Genomic DNA, 22,757 nt, shown 5'->3' with positions numbered 1-22,757 from the left:
TATATACTATATTCTCCGATATATATTATATTTTCTGTAAGATTTATAGGTTGACATAGGCTATTTAACAAAAATGTTTCTTCTTATCATATCCTCATATTGCTAATAAACTAGCCATCTCATATAAAAACAACTTAAAACAAATTCGTTTATCTTTACAAACCGTTAATAACATCTTATAGGCTCTATTAAGAACTAGAAATGCTAAACAGTTCATAATAGATGTAAAATAAATATATAATTTGTCGTATAAATATTATATATATATATTATATATATTATATATTATATACAGCTACGAAAAATAAAATAACACCATTTTATTTTATTTTTGTATTTTTTAAGATTTTTTTTTTTTTTTTTTTTTTTTTTAAATATATAAAAACGTTAAATATTTTTGTGATAATTTTTATTTGTTGCAATAACGAATTGTTTTCTCCTTAAAAATAAAAATTAAATAAAATAATAAGTAGATCGATACATTGATAAATATATCGAGGAGAACTTCTTAGACTTTCTATTTGCAAGTGGTGCTATTTTATGTTTCCCAGCTGTATATATTTTATATATATTTTAAGCTAAGACAGCTCTTCTGTAACAGTTATGTTAGGCTATCTAAGCAGCTAAGCCACTGTTGTGCAACAGAAATGTTAAACAGCTGTTAATAGATGTTAAGCTAGTATATTTTAAAGATAAACGTATATATTAAGTACTATATATGTTATGTTGAACAGTTATTAGAGCTTGTCAAGTCATTATCTGTTAACTAACATAAATGTTAAGCCACTGTTAAGAACTCTTGAATAAGATGAGAATTCAGCAGCTCGATTTTGAACCAATTGGTAAACACCCATAGTCTGTAGTAGTATTATTATTATTTTTTGTCCAATAAATTGCTCGTTTGCCCCACTGTAGCAGGCAGCTTTCAATATACGCAGCATATATTGCGGGGCCAAGCACATAAAAACCAAAGCACACTTCGCAGCTTGCTCAATAAAGCAAACTCAATATGATTTGATATATGTACCAGTGTGTGTGTGTGCGTGTGTGTGCGAGCGAGAAAGAGTGAATGAGTGAGCGAACGGCAGTCAGCGGCTGCCAAGTTGTATTAACTGCTAAGCACACAGCTGGCTCGACTGCAGGTCAGGGGCCCAGGTGGCCCAGGTAAAGCGCCAGCTGCCAGCCACGCCCACAGGCACAGTCTTTTTTATTTATATATGTACATGTGTGTGTGTGTGTAAGCTGCTTGTAATGAAGTGTGTTGAAAAAGTAATTAAATGTCGAAACTGAGACGAACAATTTGGGCGCTGCCTCAGCTGCTTCAGCTGCTTTGTGCACAAAAACCCCCATGCTTTTCATTGTGTGTGTGTGTGTGTGGCATAAATTTGATGCCTAATGATTTTATGATAATTAGCCTTAGTTTCGCAAAGTGCTGTAAAGCGATTAGTGCGCTGACTAATTAAGGCTGCGACTCGCTTTTGACAAGCGGCGACATTTACAAAGTCCTCAAGCTGAAATCACCGAGTTTAAGGATCACAGCCCGAGCGCATTATTTATGCAAATGCGTGTGCATGTTAAAGTCTCCCTCTCTCTCCCCCTCTCTCTTTGTGTGCAATTTATGTGCACCACTTTCTCGCGCCTGTCGCATTTAGCCGTAGCTCGACGTCTGCTGCGGCGATTGACCCACATCAAATGTAATTGCTTCAACAATAAAATACCAACAATGTAAGGGGTGACTGGCCAGTCGGGTCTGCTGTCCTGTCCTGGCCAGGCCAGGCCAGGCCGGCTACTTAGTATTGGACACGAACGCTGTCCGGCAATTGAATGAATGGAGTGCGTTCCGCCGCATATGCATGTAAATTGCCAATTGCAATTCCAATTCAAATTCTGAATCCGATTCCAGCCTCGATTGGCCATGCCGGGAACGGGAACTGGGACTGGGCTACGTGCAAAAAGTTTCCATAGTTATTCCCAAATTCAGTTCAGTTCAGACACTGGAATCTGCTGGCTCTCGGCTCAATATGTTAACCGCTTTTAAGCGTAAATATTTGTGCGGGCCCACTGTGTATGTGTGCGTGTGTGTGTGTGCTTATGTCCATCAGTCCACTTGACCAGCTGGTCCAGTATGTGTGACCATAAAACGAATCATACACACAACAACGGAGCACGGCCCGAGGACTCGGGCTCGTAAAATAAAAACAACACAATGAATTGTTTATTCGAGCGGGACGAAACTGAAATGTCGTTGCCATAGGCGCATTCCGTTCCATTTTTCGTTATGTTGTTGCTGTTTCTCGTTCCTCATTCCTCGTTTCTCGTTTCTCGTTTTTCCTTTTTCAACTATTTAACGCTTATCTTGCCCTTCGCTTCTATCTAAATCATGGTCAAGGCATACTTCGCTCTGTTATACGTAAAATCTGTCTTAAGGCAAGAAATTTTATGCGACATGCTGTTATCACTTTTATCACTCTTGGAAGTGTGCCTCTTCATCAGCTATTAATTTTCTTTCCATTTCCAATTTACATATCCAATCAACTGGTGGCAGCTCCATTCACTCTAGAGCGAATGATCTATGTAAATAAATCATTGGCATAACTTTGATAACAGTTAGTTAGGGCCTTTTTCATATCGTAAATATAAATCATTGATTACTCGCTTGACAATCTCAAGTTTTGATGCGAATAACTTCAGTTCTACCTACATCAAATATAATCCTATACATACACTTGTCTCTTCCTCTTTTATTCTACATTGCCTAAGGTTTTATTTCCAAACTCTGAGATTGGGTGCTAGAGTAGTCTATTATATCCCAGTATAAGTGATTCGTATGATGCTATTGGACTTCTCTCATGAATCATGATAATAGGCCCAGCAAACAACCAACAAGCGACTATATAATTCCAGGTATCAACGAGTTACGAATTCCAGGAATTATCAATGAGTCAATGAGTTGTTGAGTCAAGGAATCAGACAAATCATTGAGTCAATTAGCCACCAAATCAAGGACTGACCGATTCCAGGAATCAACAGTGACCGATTCAAGGCATCAATGAACCAAGATTTAGTTTAGTGAGCGAGTCACCAAGTCGACGTATTGAGTTAAAGATTCAAGGAATCAGCGAGTCAATGAGTTATTGAGTCAACGAGTCACTAAGACGATGAATTAAGGAGTTACCGATTCAAGGAGTCAGTTAGTCAATTATACGTTGATTCCATGAGTCACCGATTCAAGGAATGAGCGATGAATAAATGAGTTACCGATTCAAGGAATCAGCGAGTCAACAATCAGTGAAGTCAGCGAGTTACCTAGTCTAGGTTTCAATGACTCAACGATTCAAGGAATCAGCGAGTCAATGAGTTGCTGAGTCAAAATATCGAGGAATCGACGAGTCAATTATATGACGATGCGATGAGTGAGCGATTCAAGGAATCACTGATGAATCAACGAGTCAGTTAGTGAGCGAGTCACCGGTTCAAGGAATCAGTGATGAATTATACCGACTCTAGGTATAAAAGTGACAACGATTCAATGAATCAACGAGTCAATCAATGAGGAATCAATGAGTCAATGATCAGTTTAGTCAGCGGTCTAGGTTTCAATGACGCAACGATTCAATTATACGATGATTCAATGAGTGACCGATTCAAGGAATCACTGATGAATCAACGAGTCAGTTAGTGAGCGAGTCACCGGTTCAAGGAATCAGTGATGAATCATACCTATTCAATGAATCAACGAGTCAATCAATGAGGAATCAATGAGTCAACGATCAGTTTAGTCAGCGAGTCTAGGTTTCAATGACTCAACGATTCAAGAAATCAGTCAATGAGTCAATGAGTTGTTGAGTTGTTGAATCAACGAGTCGAGGAATCGACGAGTCAATTATACGATGATTCAATGAGAGAGCGATTCAAGGATTCCGCGAGTGGCACGTAAATTGCTTTTGGTGCAGTCAAAGAGGTCGCCGGGCAAGCGGCGCTGCCTGTGTTTGCATTTGCGATTCTCATTAAATGCCAGGCGATGTAATTATTTAACTCGTGCAATTTCAATTTGTGAATTCTCTGGCGAATGCTGCTTTACGGCCAATATCACCGGCCAATTGCCGTTGCCCATCAAATGCACTGTCAATATTTATTACACAAATTATGCATGATGGCCTCTGCCTCTGCCAATGCCGATGTCGACGTCGGCAGCGACGGCGACGGCGACTGCGACAGCGAGGCTAGAGGTTCATAAAACCGCGCTCACATACAAATTATTTTTGCGTTTTATTTATTTTGAAAATTGGCCGTAATTTATTCATAAGTCCCCACAGTATGTAAATATTTATACTTATGTATTATGCTGTTCCCCTTTTCATTTGAAACTTTTAAAAAAAAAAAAACCTTTCTAATTTTTTTTCTATTTTTTTTTAAATCTTTTTTTTTTATTTGTATTTTTTAAATATTTTTTTTTATATATATTTTTTATTTGACCGCTTTGAGCGCTGAGAAATGCACAGAGCGAATCGCGAAACGCTCGCTGTTCGCATGTGTGTTTGCATGTGTGTTTGCATGTGTGTTTGTATGTGTGTGTGTGTGTGTGTGCATATCTGTTCACATTAAATTGAATACAACGTGTAATTTTATTTATTCAAAGTTAAATGGCGGCAAATAGCACAAAAAAGACGCGAAAGAAGTGGAAATGCATTTTCATTTTTTATTCGCATTTGAGCGTGAGACCCGTATACCCTGTAACAATTTAACTAACTGTAACTCATTCACGGCCATCGAATTGCATGGTAAGACAGAAATTGCACATAGCTGATATACCCATTTCACTTACATGAAGGAGTATACCGAATAATGTTGTATACACGCTTCTAGTACGATAAGCACGTTCGATAAATATCGCTGACTAGCGCTGAGAGAGTTGCCACATCAATGCAATTTCTCTGGCACTTTGAGCTCTCGCTGCTTTTGCTTGCTACGCCAATTACAGGGTATTTGCGCGCCAGCTAGTTGGCCCTTGTTTAACTAGATATATATTAATTTCCTTCTCTCTTTTTTTATTTTAATTAAAAGCACATTGAAATGGGGGCCTGTGTGAAAACTGTGTGTGCAATAAATTATGGCAATTGGCCGAAAGACAATACAAATTAAAATATAAAATATAAAATAAGGGGAGAAATAAATAGTCAATGAAATAAAAATGGAGCTGTTAAAGAGAAATGTTGCTGCTGCTGCTGGTTGACTGTAAATGTTGACAATTTCGATGGAAGATGATGGAAGATGGAGACTCACCTTTTCGCCGCTATCCGAGGGCAGGTAAAATACCAAAATCGTTAAAAAACTGATGCCCATGCAGGGTATGATCAGGTTGACCGTGTAGAAGAGCGTCTTTCGTCTCATGGTGATGTTAAATGTTATATCCAGATATGGCTCATCGCAGCACGTATAGAATTTTTCATTTCTATAAAGTCACACAGATAAAGGGAGAGAGAGATAGAGAGAGAGAGAGAGACAAAGAGAGTCAATGTATTGGTTAGAATATGCCACATGGCTCGTAAATGTTTATTTATTATAGTCTGTTGTTTGCAGCTTCACAGACAGCACATCCGCAGAGCCAACATACATTTATTATGTATACATGAATGTGTATGTATGTGTGTTGGTGTGTGTGTGTGGCAAGCCCAAAGCACATAAATCATCAATGCCACGATAAATATTGAAAAAGCTCCAAATAATTTCCAAAGGCTGACCCCAACTCCGACTGCCCGCCGCGAGCCTCCGAGTCTCCGAGTCTTGGGGTCGCCAGTTTCTCTAGTTCCGTCCTCCCACCCCCCACCTGCTGGCTAATGAACTTGACACTACGGCGACCGCGCCGCCTATTGCCAGTTCTCTCGTCTACATAATTTAAAAGTTAATAATCTTTAACTGGCGAGCGAAGGAGAAGGAGGAGAAGAATACGATACACAAAATAAAAACAGAAACAGAAAGCAAGCAAATTTCGTAAATTGAGTCAAGAACTTTTTGGCGACCGCACTTGAAAAACTCTTGAAGCGGGCGCATGGGGCAAACAGAGAAAAACCAACGAGCGACAGAGATGGAGAGAGGGGGGAGAGGAAAAAATGAAAAAATAAATAAGAAATAAGAAATGAGAAATAAAAGGCAAGAGGCAAAGGAAAAGCAAAAGGAAAGTAAAAGAAGAAATGCCTGGCAGCTAGAGAATATTAGTGGGCAAAGGGTTTAGTTGACCCGACCCGGTACGACCCGGGTACGGCCCAGCGGACGACTCGTATGTTTGCCATCAATAATTCCGAGCGGCTTGCGGCTTCATTTTGAATAAGAAAATATTGTAAATAAATAATAAACAAACAAGAACTGGCCGGGCCTAGCAGTGGTAGGGGTAGGGGTAGGGGCAGGGGTAGTGCTAGTAGTTGCTCACTGTGGTAGTGCTCGTTGTCAGGACAGCTAACTGTATCTGGCAGATGATGTATCAACACATAGATAGACAGACACACATACATATATGAACTGTGGTCAGGCACAAGGATAATGATGACGATGAGAACGGGCTTCGACAGATGCTTATCGAATGACCAATAGAAAATGAGTGAAATATGCTCAGCTAAGCGCTGGACAGTTCCGTTGCGACCGTTATTTATTCAAGAAAACTTTAGATGTCAGCCGAATGCCCATGGGAGAGTTGAAAAAAATAGAAATAAAAAACGAAACATGCCGAAGTCAGCTCAAGGCGAAAATCTTTAAAAACTTCAAACTCAATTGTGGCCAAGAGCTGGGCAGCCGAACTACCCCAGCAGCTCGAACTACCCCAGCAGCTCCAACTACCCCAGCTACCTCGTCTACCATCGCAGAGCAAGTGTTTAGCATGTAGTTTACTCCATTAGGTGAGCTCTATACACTCTCTTAACAGATGATGGCCACATTATGGCTGCCGGCAAGGGTCGGCTAAGCTCTGCTCCGCTCGGCTCGGCTTCTGTCTAAGCCGGTCGCCGCAAGACGGTGGTTTTCGAACTGTTCAATGATGTCATAACGGCACTTGCGATGGCCAATAAGCATAACTGAACTGTGTATTGCCGCCCGGGGAAGCTCATTACGGAATTTAGTTGACGTATTCTCTGTGGCTACGCGAGCTGTTTGCAAATGAGCCAAGTAACCAGGATTGACTAAGTGTTACCAAGTAGCTAGGATTGACTGAGTGTTACCGCAAAGCATGGGGAAAGCATTCCAATTATTTACAATCTGTGTCTCTGGCACGGGAATACCTTTCGTGGTAGTCAATTCGTGCTTTAAGAGCCGTTTTAGACTATCGATTTTTATCGATAAGTGAGGAAATTGGTATATAGGCATATGTATAAGCCTAGTGAAGCCTCTAGTAGATTATAGCAGATAAATGCCTTCTGCGATTGTGCCGAATAGGCTTTACGGTTGGAGAATTATAGCCTGGATGCCGGCGTACGGATGACGGTGCTCAGCTAGCGCTCATTGTAGAAGACTATCAGCAAGTAGTATAACTCCTGCTGCCCAGGTACGAGTTAGCGCCAGAAAAGAGCTTTTTTTTAATCAGTAAGCGGCGGTAAGAGTGAAGACTACCCAGCTTTTTATATACCTCAATCACAGATAAGTAAGAGTGCTCTCGGCGAGACTGCTCTACTATGAGATGCCCTGAACTCTTCGATATGCCTGTCTGATATTCTAATCCGTCCTACGCCTCGTTTCTAGAATTATCATGAAACAGCATATGCGTGCACACCCATATATACGCAGGCACGCACTCTGCCAACTGCGCAGTTGACGCAGAGACGGCGCTGGCAATTGGGCTACATATGTAATGGGTATTTATTTGTTGAATAACTTTTCTTGCAGATGGACTGTCGTAATCATACCTTCAGAATGTGATAATGACATTCATATGTGTATAATTAATTAATTATTATTAATTAAATAATTATGCCACAAGATTGTAATATTTAAAGTTATTTAATTGCAAATTTTGTGGAAAAGGATTGGTGTTGAGGACGGTGTCCAAAAATCAAAATTGTATGTATTATATACACTTAAACCTAGCTCTATTGATGTTCGAGATATAATTTCATAAAAGAATTTTTTATAGGATTTTTTATTCGATAACAAAAAAAAAAAAAAAACGATTAAAGCTATCGATGAACAAACTCGATCTGTGCAATATAATCGTGATATCGAAGCATTCGAGCATATGGATAGATAGACGGAGAGACATACAGACTGGGCTAAATCGACTCAGCTCATCGCCCTCATCAAGAATATACATACATACATACCTAAAATTCATACAAATATACCTTAAAATGTATTTTGCATTTAATTTTCAGGGCATAAAAACTCAAGGCTCAAGTTGAAGGTACGCCTCTTTGTGATTCTAGCTTGCTAATGTGAGAACACTTTATATCCAAATACCAGATAAATAAGCTCAACAGGGTACCTTCTAGTCGAGCACTGCCAACAAGCGCCGTCTATGCTTGCTTTTAATTCTTGTAGTTTTATAACTCATTTTCTCCATGCAACTGGGCTTGAGCTCTTTTGCCTTAAATTCTATAGAAAAATACATTTAACAGTCTCTGTCTCTCTCTCGCTCTCTCTGTTTCTTTTTCTCTCGCTTGCTAGCTTTTTCCTCTCGCTTTCGTGGGGAAAAGCGCAACTTTTATGTTTAACTGGCAATTGTAATGCACATCTGGGCCGAGTCCTAGAATTCAGCGTGGCATTGCCACAAAATGCACAAAATAAATAAAGAAAAAAGAAAAAAAAAGAGAAAAGAAGAAATGCGTAAACGAAAAGTAATTTGTCAGCTAGCATCAAGTTTGACTGAAGCATGAGAAAGCGGGTAATAAAATACAAAAGAAGCGAAAAAGTAAAAAAAAAAAACGAAAAAGAAAACAGTAAATTAATAAAGACAAGCATAAGAAGGCTTAACTGAGCTTTACTCAATGAGCTGGACACTCTAGTTCTTCGGATCGCTCGCTGTATTCCCAACTAGCCCTCATCCCCTCCCCCTCCCCCTCCGACCCCTACACCCAATAGCCATTTGGGCTCGCATAGACAACTTGGAGAAGTTGGAGAACTCTTAAGCTTCAAAGCATCGACATGGCGAATTTTTGCTTCTACATTATTTTTACTTAAGCGTGAGTGTGTGCGTGCGTGTGTGTGTGTAAAGGTCAGCGTAATAAGCTCTGTGATGGCTGAGTTAGTTGGTTAGCTGCGGGGCAGCTGAGAAAAAAAAAATATATACAATAAATCATAAAATAGGCAAAGCCAAGCAGGGCACACGCCAGCAATTCCAAGCCCCAATGATACTCCTCCTGCTGCTGCTGCTGCTGCTCCTGCTGGCTGGCTGCCTGGTATTATCTCGAGTGGGTGGATGGGAGCAGGAGTCGCACACATGAGAGCCAATGCGAGCGCGTGTCTGGGCACGTCTGGACACGTCGTCGCCGTAGTTGTTGTTGCTGCCGATGCTATAGATGGTGGCGCCACGTGGGCAAATTCAACGGCATCAAACATCAGGCAGCAACCGAGCAACAGCAACAACAACAACAACAACAACTACAACGATAATGGCAACAAAAGGAATAGTTGATGTGACTGGAGGCTGGCAGCAGCAAGAGCAGCACCAACAGCAGCAGGAGCAGCAGGAGCAGGAGCAGCCATGTGGCAGTGCCAACAATTCATCAATGCCTCGTACGATGTGGCGTATGCGTAATGAAAATGCCCATGAGCTAAAGGAGCGAAAACGCACAAAGCGAACGACATGCAGCAGCGGAAATTCCACTAAAAGTCCTCGACTTTCACTACAAAAGGCAAACATGAAAAGGATTCGTTTTGTTTTTCCTGTTCTTGTTGTTGTTGTTGTTGTTGCTGTTGTTGTTGCTATGCTTGAAACATTAATAATATTGCTGGAATTGCGAAAACATATTCACCGAACGAAATGAAACTAATTTATGTTTCATATGGAAACGTTTACTTCCCCAGCTGAAAAAAGAATCGGAATTTCGGAGTTTGTCTAGCCGAAGCGAGCCTGGAATATTATGGAAGAGTGGTTTCATCGATTGAGTATGCTTAGATTCTCTTAGCGACGGACTGAATCCAAGATTGGTATAAGCAAATGTGAATAGATTACAAATAAACCTATTTATTATTATTATTCTAGTTATTTTTATTTTTTTATTTTTTTCTGAATTAACGATAGATTCATTTAGGGTTATTTGGGTATTAAAAAATACATAACTTTATTTGAAACTATAATTTTCTTTGTAATGTATAACATTACTCAAATACCACTAATGCTACAGATTTATTATTTGGCTCTATGTAATGAATACACTGAAGTTAGAGCTTTAAGATTTGGGCTACCAGTTCAGGTGTCAAACTTTTCGAAAATGTATTTCAAATACCAGAGAGTTGCGCCTCAGGAAATACACCCATGTAAATGTATGCTCTAATTATGAAAGTATATCTACAAGAAGTAAGTTCACATGATATAGAATACGAATACTTGTAGATTAAACTCCAAGATTAATACCTATTGCCTGAATTGGTCAATAGAATAGGTGTATTAGAACCTCATACATTTTTAAAACTTTTGCCATACCACACCCAGCTAACTCTCCAGACTCTCCAGCATCTTCGGATTAATACTTTTTCCGGTCTTTGCAAAATGTTTTGGATGAGAAGAACCTTACCTCATAAGAGGATGTCAAAAATCACAAGGTTTAGTTCTTTGCCAGCAAGGATCTGAAGCTTCATGAGCATAGGAACTGCCGAGAATGGAGAATATATCATATCATATCACAAAATAGTTTGCATAACAACAAAAATCGTGTTTAAATTGAACCAGAAAATAAAAGGAGTGAGCAGTCCAATAGATCCATAGAATGGGATTGGCGGAAAAAGGTGGAAATCCAAAAGTGCTTAAACAGTTTGGTTGAAGGGCAAAGATTTTGATTGTGGCTAAGTAAAATGGCTAAAACGCTGATTGGCAGCAAAAAGAGAGAGACAGAGTGAGAGAGAGAGAGAGAGGTAGAAAGAGAAAGAACCAAACGCATAAATACCAAATGATTGGAAGCATAAAAAAGACGTGAAAGACGAAATGAAGGAATGAAAAGGAGAGCAGAGCGGAGCAGAGCAGAGGGACGAGTGCCGCATAAAATGGCCGCAGAACGAGGCGACGCTGGATGCAGGCGGCGCTTCAAAGCGAATTTGCGGCGAGCCTTAGGCGCCCATTGCCACCTTGTTGTTGCCCAGTTAGCAAAAGCAGCAAAAAAGACGAAAACGAAAAAAATCAAGGGGTTCGTTTCAGCGGTGGGGGGAGGGGCTTGGCCTGTGTGGGTGCTGTAGCAGAAGATCGGGCGGGGCGCAACGCTTGATTGATTTCTACAACTTTGTGCCAAGTTCTTTGCGCTTTTAAAGATTTTTTCGTTGCTGTTGTTGGTAATTTGTTTCGATTTGGTTGGGAAATCGACAGAGCGCAGTGGAAATTGGAATGGCAGCAGTCGATGCAAGTAATAGAATTTTAATAACTGAACTTGAGACAAAGACGGAAAGCTGAATGGAAATTTGGAGCCATTAAAAGGTTCAGTCGGGCCACTGGGGCCACTGGGGGCGGCTCGCCTGTTGACTGGCCAATGGCAGGTCACGGGAGGGGGCTGGGGCTCACTTGAAAGTTTGCTAATTACGGCTCTAATCGATCAGGCGCAGCGCTGGATGGCAACCTTCACCTTCGCCAACGCCTGGCGACTTCTAATCAAGCCATCAAACCACACCGAGGCGGGCAAGTGAAAGTGAGAGTGAGAGTGAGGGAGATAGTGAGAGTGAAACAGAAACTGAAGGAAAAAGTGAAAGTGAAAGCTAAAGTACATGTCGATAGGCTGGAGCAGGGCAACGGTGCGAATGTGCCAGGCATTTTGATTTTGTGCCACGTAAGGTGGCGTTAGGCATGACGCACTGTGGCCATCGGAGCAAACAGCCGCAGGGCCCGTAGCCCGAGCAAGGCATGGCAGGAATAGAGATAAGGAACGGGAATGAACATGGGCAAAGGGCAGGGCATAAAGAGGGAAAAGCGAAAAGAACAGAAGGAAAACTTTAAGAAGCGCGTGGAATTTTGAAATGTTCATAGAACAAAATTTGCCAAACATAATTGAGGCAATAGTTCCAATTAAGAAAGAGAGCGGGAGAGAGACGGAAGGAGAGAGAGAGAGAGACAGAGAGTGTGAGCAAGATTAGAATTTGCTTTTGATAAACGTAATCGAATAAATAAAAGAAAACTTGTAGAGAAATTGAGGCAAATACTTTAACTTGCATTGTATTGCTTCTTCTTCTTCTCACTTCTCTTCTTCTTTCTCTATTCTGCTTTCTTTGCCAGTGACAATTTATTAAAAATTGTTGATAAAATATGAGAAATTTACTTCTCACGCCTTTACAACTCAATCGAATGCAAATGCAAAACTTCTCGCAGTTCTCAACATAGTTTTAGTTGAAGTTTACAGCATATTCGAACTTTCCGTTATATTAGTATGCTCGTTCACTACAAGAATCGAGTGGATTGGTTCGCTGCCATCTCCGCTCAAGCACTTTCAATTCGGAGCATTTACTTTTGATTAACACCGTCTCAATAGCTTATTGAAGATTTCAATATGAATGCAACAATTTTGGTTAAACTCAGCTCGAAGAGCAGGGATTTTTATTTAAAATGCTTATATAATGAGTTCTGTCTATTGCCATGGTGTCCCATGGCTCCAATAGAGCATAAAGTAGAAGTGATTGCCGTACTCGAACGGTCGTAAATTCCCCATTGCTCTCTCAAGGTCCACTTGATGGCGTCAGGAGGTAGGCGTGCTTGACCAAATGAGAAAAAAGGTGTTGGGCTTTTCCTGGTAGGCGATGTGGGGATGTGGGGCCTAGAGGAAATTACTGATTACTTAGTTTTATGGCCAAGGCTCGAGTATGAAATAAAATGACAAAACATCTCCATGCGTTTATACGAGCTTAAAGCAAAAAATTATTATCAATCAGTCAATCATGGTTTTATGTCTTTCCTATTGTTCAACTGAAGCGCATTTTTGATATCAATATGAGGCAAGAGTTCATTAGGGGCTGCAATTCGTTCATTTACTCTCGTTCAATCAGTCAACCGGGGTGAGCATCAATCAGTCAGTCTGTGATTGAGGATACCCAGGCGAGAGCAGGTCCTCCCTCACATATTTGTATTGTAGGAGGCTTTTATTTCGTAATTTTATTTCGCTTTAATTCCTTCTTATCTAATATCGTCTTATCTCATCAAATCTAAACTCAACTCTCTCAGCTTCCACTCAGTTCTCTAAATCTTTCTCTTCTTCTACTGCCATTATGGCACGCCAAGTATCGAACGCCTCAGTCATCGATAAAGTTAACTATCGATAGATGTGTATCTATCGATGGTTAGCCATAGTGCTGGTGCTTCAAGTCTTATACTGGCTTTCCACAGTATCTATTTCGTGCTAACTTTAAATGAATACCTAATATCAGTCTGTCAATCAATCAATCACTCAATCATTTTCATTATATACCTTCCATATGATTAATATGTCTTCACTGAGGGCTCGACAACACTAAAGACTATAAATCATATACTACAACTTCACTCTTTTCAGTTAGATAATTCCTGGACCTCTGCTCCAGCTATAGAGGCGTGGCATCTTTCTAGCTGCTATTGCTTTCTTTTCTTTGTCTAGAAAGTCTACATGTGTTCCCTCTCTTTCACCTCAATCTATCTTTACAAAGGATATTTATTGGATTATGTAATTTCAAGAAATAACAAAATACGAAAATCGAAATCGAATTTAAAGACAAAACAAAAAGTTCCAAGTGCTTGAGGGCTCCCCAAGCGATTGTTATTGATGTTATTTAAAGAGCTGCAAAAAGAGGCCTAATTGCTGCATGTCAGCTAAACTTTACACAAGCTGGAGGGAGAGAGAGAGGAAGAGAGGGGGAGTGAGAGAGAGAGTGAGTGAGTGAGGGAGTTGCTGTCACTAAGGGCTTGCGAAATAAGAAATGAGACAGACGCTCGACTATTTGAAACATATGTTTGCAAGCCAATTGGATGCCTAACTGTTCATAATGACTACGGCCATGACATGGCAGAAACACCGCCTTCAAATACATTTTGCCAGCCGAACTACCGAAACGTCAAAAGGCCCAGAGCGAAGCCAAAGCGCAAACGGGGCTCAAGTCATTGACAGGAATTAAAAAGTTGACAGCAGCTGCCACGTGTGCGTGTATGTGTGTGTGTGTGTGGGTGTGTGTGTGTGCGTGTGTGTGTGTGTGGGTGAGTGCGTGTGTGCCGCAGTCTACAGTAAATTATGCCACAAGTGCGTGACACAAACCAGAGGCGGACGCTACTGCGGCTTTTGCCTCGATGCGTGCCATGGACAGGAGAGTGTGAGAGAGAGGGAGGTAGATTGGGGCAGTGGCGGTGGCTGGGCCAAGGCCAGGGGCCATATGATCTAAAGTGCGGGCCAAGGCGAGAGCAGGTCCTTTTATTGTCTGCAGCTGTTGGCTGGTTGGAGCGAGCGGCCGGGCTGCGCCTAAAATGCTGCAACACAATTCACAGCACGTAGCGTAATTTTGCGATGAAGCAGTCGCTGCCGCTGCCGCTGTCGCAGTCGCTGTCGCAGTCGCAGCGAGCTACACGCCGTGCCACGCCACGGCACGGCACGGCGAGCTACGCCAGGATTCACTTTAATGCGCATCAACATCGACAGTTAAATTAACTGAAGCGTTGAGCGTTGGGGCGTGGCCGTAACAGCACGTACGTACAACAGAAGCACACACTCACACACACATACACACATACACACACACACGCCCACTTTGGTAAAGCGCCGAAGATTGCAATCAGACACTGATTGAGGACAGACGGACAGGCATTGAAATAGCTAAAACGAGAGAGAGAGAGAGAGAGGCCTAGGGCGAGGGAGAGAGAGAGGAGAGAGAGCGCAGACACCTGTACAGACAACAATAGATAAACTGAAAACACAAAGCTTTCAATTGACACACGCTGTTGCCTGCTGTCAAAAGCGGTCTGAAATTAGGTTGTGTACGAAACAGAGAGAGACAGCGAGAGAGAGAAGGAAAGCGGCTAGAGATCGAGTAAGAAAGAGAATCAGAAAAAGAGAAAGGAAGAGATGGACAGAGGTTTGAGAGTGTGAAAAGGAGAGGTCGAAAGATGTAAAAAGGAACACAGTGTGAGAGAGAAATAGGAAGATGTAGAAAGCGATATAGAAACTATTAGATAGATAGAGAGATAGAGAGAGAGATAAACAGTGATTGTCTGAGAGGTCAAAAGTGCTCAACAGAGAGAGAGAGATAGAGATCTATCTCTAGAGAGAGAGAAAGCTGGACACAGAGAAGGATGGACAGAGAGGAAGAAAATGGTAGGCAGAGAGAGCGAGAAAGAGAGAGAGAAAGAGAGGAACAAATATAAATAGAAAGAAAAAGGCAGATAGATATTTATTAAGAAAGATATAGGCAGAAAGAGTATGAGAGAAGAGATAGAGAGAGAAAGAGTAAGAGGAGAGAGAAAAGGGGGAGGGTGAGAGAAGACAGGAAAGAGAAAAAGATAAAATATGTATACAGTGAGAGAGAGGCAGAGAGAGATGTGGAAAGTGAAAGTGAAAGACACAAGCTTATAAAGACAGATTTAGACAGAGAGAGAGAGCGAGAGAGAGAGAAAAAGACATGAGACAGGGACAGAAAATGTGCTGTGTCACGGACAGTGGGGAAAATGTGCTAGACATGGAGAGAAAGACAGAGAGAGTCAGCGAGAAAGAGAGAGAAAGAAAGAGAGAGATACCGAGAGACAGAGAGCTGCGCAATATCGCAATTAATGATGGGCATGATGATGATAATGATCAACATTGCTTATACATAATCGTGATGGAAATATTTGTTAACTATAAACAAAAAAACATTTAGAAAATTTGTTACATTGAGAAAATTAATGAAATTGAGAAACTGAGAGGTACCACACCTGCTGAACTCAGATCTCAAATCAAGCACGATATTGCATCAATAGAAAGCAAAGCTGAGCAATCGAATGATGCTGCTAGCATTAACACGAGTAACAGTTCCAGCGACTACGCGGACATAATTCGATAATGAGGGGGTTCGAAACATCGCAGGTTTGAAATATCGAGAGTCGACTTTATATACCCTATAAACAACAATTGTATGTAAAATATTTTTAGAACTTTACTTGCGCTTGGCTTGAGGCGCTGCTCATGTGAATTGCAGCTGAGGTCAAGGCGATTTATTAATCACAAAAGATTTGCACGCAACTTGAAAATAGTTGGTGGCAAGTGTGCGCCACACACGCACACACACACACACACACACACTGATGGCTGCTTGCCACAAGCACACACATAATGTGCCGCAGCGAGTGCATTTCGCACACGCCATGCAGCAGGTGAGCGTTTGCTTCTTTCTTGTTGTGTGCGAGTGTGTGTGTGTGTGTGTAAGTGCGTTGCATGTGTGTGTGTGTGGCCTTTATGCTGCTGCTGCTGCTGCTGCTGCTTGGGGCATAAACAACACTTTCACGGACACCCGTAACGACGCTGTGCGTCGCGACATGTTTGTGGCTGGCGCGCGTGCCAACGACAACGTTGATAACAACAATAACAACAAACAACAGCAGCAACAACGGCAGCAACAACAACCAGAGCAACAATGCCAAAAAACAAAGCGTGTGCTCGGTTCCTTTCACATTTTGTAACCGAACACATATACCCTGTAACCACAATAAGACGATCTTTAGTGAATCTGAACTTCCCACGAAGCAAAGGTACAAGTATCGAAAATTAAAGGGAATATATCAGGATATATTTATATTGTTTATTTATTTTAGATGTGGATGTGGATTATGATACATACGGTATATACCATTTGCTGTTTCAAAATCGATATAATTTAATCAAATTTTGTATAAATGCATTTTATATAAATTTACTATAATAAAATTTGTTTTGCTTTAAAAAAGTTTACTAAGGCCTAAGACTAAGACACATTAGATTCTCTCCTCATCTTCCTCTCTCTCTGTCTCTCTCTATCTATTTTTTTCTCTCATTCTCTCTTTCTCCCTCTCTCTCTCCCTCTCTCTATCTCTTTCTCCCTCTCTCTGTGTCTCTATCCCTCTGTCACTCTTCAGTCCATCTTAAATCTCAAGCTCAAGACTCTTTCAATTCCCGAACGCATCAAGCTAATACAGGGTATCTATTAGTCAGGCACACACGCTCATTGACATCTTGAGCACTTGCCCATTTTTTATGAACATTTCGAGCAAAATAAAAACTTTTGTTTTCTGCTCTTAAATTTCATTTCAGTTGCGTTTCACTTGCCCGGGGGCTCGAAAGTTGGGGCAACTCTCTCCAAAAAAAAAAAAAAGAAATAAAAATGAAAATACAAAAAAATTTAAAAGCTTGCGCTAAAAGGGAACTAAATCAAGGGCGTTTAACTGTATAAGGTAGCAACAATATTGCGAACGCGAAATGCGAATGTAATCAAAATTATTGCATTTCACTATTGTTGTTGCTGTTGTTGTTGTTGTTGTTGTTGGCTATAACCAAACACATCGAGCTTAATACCGTTATCGCTGGACTTTGTCGCGCCGGTGAAATCCTCGCTGCCAGCTCAGTGCGGCCAAGCGGCTAATCCGTAAACTGCAGCCATTACAATAGCTGCATACGATAGTGGAACGGGCAGAGCGGGGAGCTGTTTGGAGGGGAAGGGGGGGACTAGTTGGATCAAGTGCTGAAGGCCTTGCACAATTGATGACAATAGTTCATAATTGATTGGGTCTTCTTTAAATTAAATGAAATATACAGACATTTTGCGCAAATATTGGGATTCAATCAAAGCGCCCGATTGGCCGATTGATTGGCATTGAAACTTTGCTTTAAGCCGACAGCAGCGAAGCACAGTGGGCACAATAGAACAATGGCAAGTGCAAATGACTGACTGACTGACTGATTGATTATCCGGCTTCATTTAAAGCGGCTGTAAATGAAATATTCAAGTCTGCTTTGACATAATTTAAAGTGAAATTATCGGGAAAACAAGAAAAATAAATAGCTGATTGAATGAGCGATTGACTGATTGATAGAGTATGGGATGAATTGAACTATGAGACTGATTGAATCTTAGACTGTCAAGCTGACTGACTGATGGATTAATAATATATATATATTCATATAAAATATAATATAATATAAGAGTATGGGATGAATTGAACTATGAGAAAAGCCTTAGACTGTCTAGTAGAGTGACTGACCGATTGATAATATATTATATATGATATATTCATATAAAACTAGTATTAAAGACATTTAAATATGTATAGTAAATATTATATAGTGGCTTCAGGTGAGCAATGAGGTTCTCCTCAATCACGGACTGATTGACTGATTGAATAATAGTGAAGGTTTTATTTACGTTTCCAGAAACGAATTGTAATCTTCAATGGACTCTTGCCCCATATTGTTGTTGAACAGTAGGGAAAACATAAAACAATCTATGATTGAGTGATTGACAATAGTTTGACAATTTGAGTTTGTACAAACGAAATATCTCTATGTATACAGACATATATCATATGGTGAGCGAGTTTCAGCAGCATTTATCAAATATATGTTATAGGCAGATGAAGGCATGGTACTCCCCATAAAACAAATATTTTATCAGCATGATACACTGAGTTGATCTGGCTTCGATCACCCGTTCTTCACTTTGATAGAACGCAAAGATCTCGTAAGCTACTTGAGCTAGAGACTTGACATTTTACATGTACACTCATGAATACAAAATGTAGTATGAGCTTCTTTTATATTTTCGATAACTACACTCATTTCTTTGTTATCGACAGTGATCGATATTTACCTTGTTTTTTAAACGTAATTTAAATGCTGCTAGAGATAGTGACTACAGATTTACTCTGTGGATGCATCTAATGCATACCAAAGAATTTGTAACTTATAGATTTTAGATACCATGGTGCCTACGCCCGGGTGCACCCCTAAAAAAAATACTAAAAAAATACTATAAGCACACATACCGTTATCCCGTTCTGTAAGTTTGAACTATAGAGACTTTATATACAAGAAGATTTGTTCAGCAAATCATTCTTTCTCATTGTATATCCCTAATTTCAGTTCAAGCGCAGTCAACTGCGCAGTTAGCAGAGCGCGTGCTGGCCTATGCATGAGTGTTCTTTACTTTATATGCATAATACAAGCGCAGAATGATTGGTATACCGTCCAACTACAATTTAGCAGCGTACAGGGTATTTCCTAGTCGAGCAGTCTCCTCTTTCGTGCCTCAGCAAGAGTTACAAATCATTTGCTATGGCTTCTGCATGAATTGATTCTTTGATTAGCTTTTGAAATGAGTAGCGAAATTTACACACACTCGAGGGGCACGGCTTGGCAGTGTATGAGTGTGTAGGTGTAGGCATATGTGTGCATGTGTATGTGTGTGTGTGTGTGTTTAGGCTTTTAATTTGCCAATGTTCTCAGAGGCTGTTCAAAGGCGGCAACTTCTTGTGCACTTTGCGCGACGCAACAAAATGTGCGAAAACACTTTGAAATTGTTGCCTTTTGTATTTGGGGCTAAGCACATTAGGCCCCAGCTACAGCTCCAGGTCGAGCTCCAGCTCCAGCTCCTCTCATCCGTCCAAGAAAGAGCAACAGCAAATGCTGATGTGTGCACACAAGCGTGCTGCTTCAGGTACTGGCATTGTGGGCGTGGCAATTAAGCAGGCATCTCTATATATTGTTTACAAGTGCGACACACACACACACACACACACGCACACACATACACTCACTGTCCAGAAGCTGTTCCTTTGGCAGCCGGCGCCAAAGTTTTTTAATTTAAAAACTTTTCGCCGACTCACAGAGACTTGCGATTTGTGGAGTCTTGAGGGGTGGGTGAGGGGGCACGGGCGATGGGAACTAAGGTCTCTCCTCCCCCCCTCAAAAAAAAGAGAAACAGACGCCTCATGTACAAGTGTAAATATTGGCGGTAAACTGTCGACCACGCCCATAAGTACGCCCACTGCGAGCAGCACTCGGGCTCATCATCAGCAACTTGTCGTCATTGCAAATTCTATGTAGCTGTTGTTGTTGCCTTTGCTTGTTGTTGTTGTTGTTGTTGTTAGCATCCTTGACCTGTGCAAAATGCTCTGACATTCGTAAGATTTGTGTTTGTGTTTTGTGACAGCGGCCAAAAGTTGGCCAAAGCAGCTGCCAAAGCTCTTTTTGTTGCTGTTTGTAGATTCACTGTTGTTGTTGCTGTTGTTGTTACTGTTGTATTTGAAAACTTACCGCACTGCAGGAACTTCAAGTATATCCCATTCAACGGACGTGTAGAACTCAGACAGATCCACGCCCACTTCAACCACATTGGTGCCGTTCAGTTCATCGATGTGACGCAGATCCACCTGGCATATATAAAAGAGAGAGAGAGCAAGAGTTAGAATAACTATAGCATAGAGTGAGAGTGACAGAGCTAGAGCGAGAGTGATTAGACAATTACAGGGTTACACACGTTGACAGCGCACATAATTGAGCTGCTGTGCGAGGCTGGATCAGCAGATAGCATGTTCGACTTGCCGAAATAGTAAAACACAGAAATGGAGCACGCACTCGCCGTGGCCGGCACCGCACCTGGCATACCCTGCAGAGCGTGGCTGGCGAGTGCTGCACCCAGTGATTGCAGAGCTCCAAATTAATTCACATTCCAAGTCAGAGTATTCAAATAGTCGCCAGCTATAAGCAGCAGCAGGAGCAGCAGGAGGAGCAGCTGAGAGCATTTGGAGTGTACAAAGCCGAAGCTAAGCCAGACAAGTTTGCACTTCAATTTCTGTTTCAGTTTTGCTTAGTTCGGCACGACTGCAGCTGACAGAGAATGGACACGAGTATAGAACAAGTGCAGGATGTGAACAGGAAAGGACAGGCCAGCACGGGACAGGACAGGACAGGACAGCTCAGGACATCGTTGCAATTGGCATGCCAGCCACACAACTGGCACAAGCTGATGCCTGAAGCCTGAAGCCAGCTGTTTCGTGTTTCTCTCGAATGCTCTGCGCCCCCGAGCCGAGGCGATTGCAGCTAAGACATCAGATTCGCACTCTGCACTCTGCTCAGTGCCAGCAATCAGATTACATAAATATATAATTATAACTAAAAGAGCAATACATACATAATCGAGGGAATCAAATATAAATTGCATAAACCATAAACTTTAACAGAGACTGCTCTATCTGTTTATGGTACTTTAGTCAATGTTTTAGCATTCTTTATTTATTTACATATTTATTTATTTTTTTAAGCTCTATAATTAGCTCACTCTATTATAAGCTCTCTCTCACTAATTTAGCCTCCCTCAAATATGCCATATGAAAAACTGAAACTGAAATTGGAATCTGAGCTATTCGATATTGATAAATTAATATTAATAAATATTGAAATTGGTCACAAAAGATGGAAATCATTGTAATTTGTCATCAATGTTTTGGATAAGTAAACATTTTTTTTTTTACTGATTATCAAATTGTTTTATAAAAAGTTAATAAATTTATATCGTTTAAAATCTAAATTTAATAATGCATTTTTCATATGACCTATATAAAACGGATTTTGTGTATACACATTTAAAATATAATAGATTTTTTCAGATCTTTAAATGCATAAAATTTCATATATATGTATAATCTTGAAAGGTTTTCTTTTTTAGATATATAAAACTTGTATTTTTGTATATATAGTACTTTTTATTTGTATATACTATATAGTACAAAAAATTGTTTATTTTTTGAGCTTGTGGGAAATGGTTTATTATTATTATTATATTTTAAATTTATTTTTTATTAATTTTTTAGTTAATTTTTTTTTTTAATTTTTCATTTATTATTGTGCACATAAAATCTTTTGTTGAAATTACATTTTTACTAATTTGATAATCGCTTCATTAGATCATATAATTTATTTTTTTTTTTAAATATTTTTTTATTTATTCATATTATCATTTTGTAGTATTATTATTCGTATTTATTATAATTATTTATATTATTATTATAATTATTCATATTATTTTTATTAATATAAATATTATTATTATTAGTAGTATTAGTTTTCATATTATTATTATTTAATTAGGGCATTAGAAGTTCGTCAGATCACTTCTTTTTTTTCATATTCGGTTTTTGATGCGATTTTCGATGTGAGCTTGATGGAAGGGGGCGACGTTTACACCTCAATGAGCTAACATCCACAGAAAGAGGCAGACAGAGACAGAGAGAGCGAGAAAGAGCGAGAGAGAGAGAGTGAGAGAGAGAGAGAGAGAGAGAGAGAGATAGAGAGAGAAAGGTACACAGGTACAGGGTAGGAAGTGCCACTAGGGGGCGAGCTGCTTATGGGTCGTAGAGTAGGGCCTAGGGTCGAGTGGTTGGTCGATTGGCGGTTAGAGCCAGTGGGGATGGCAATTCTTTTAGCAGAGGTGTGCACGATGAGAATAGCGTGAAATTTGAAAAGTGACGTTAATTCGATTTGCTGAGTGGCGATGGGAGTTTGAGTCGAGGCGAGGCGAGGCGAGCCGAGTGGAGTGAAGTGAAGTGGAGTGGAGTGAAGTGGAGTCGCATCGAGTCGATTCAACTGTTTAGTCAACTCGACTGGCACACCTGGGTGGGCGGGGCG

The 22,757-nt window shown here is 40.5% G+C and overlaps 1 protein-coding gene across 2 annotated transcripts in view; it reads right to left on the bottom strand.

Moving 5' to 3' along the window:
* Positions 1-22,757, bottom strand: part of nAChRalpha3 (nicotinic Acetylcholine Receptor alpha3) — a 124,604-nt gene that overhangs the window by 8,453 nt on the left and 93,394 nt on the right. For both annotated transcript variants that reach the window (XM_089263944.1, XM_089263945.1), the window contains exons 6-7: positions 20,388-20,503; positions 5,284-5,452 (exon numbers count right to left, since the gene is read on the bottom strand). In XM_089263944.1, the coding sequence (XP_089120070.1) occupies positions 5,284-5,452; positions 20,388-20,503 (285 nt within the window). The remainder of the gene's footprint in view (positions 1-5,283; positions 5,453-20,387; positions 20,504-22,757) is intronic.

Source organism: Drosophila navojoa, chromosome X, assembly GCF_054131105.1.
Source record: "Drosophila navojoa isolate 15081-1374.11 chromosome X, UAZ_NAV_1.0, whole genome shotgun sequence".
Taxonomy (NCBI): Eukaryota; Metazoa; Arthropoda; class Insecta; order Diptera; family Drosophilidae; genus Drosophila; species Drosophila navojoa.
This window is presented reverse-complemented; position numbering and strand designations above follow the sequence as displayed.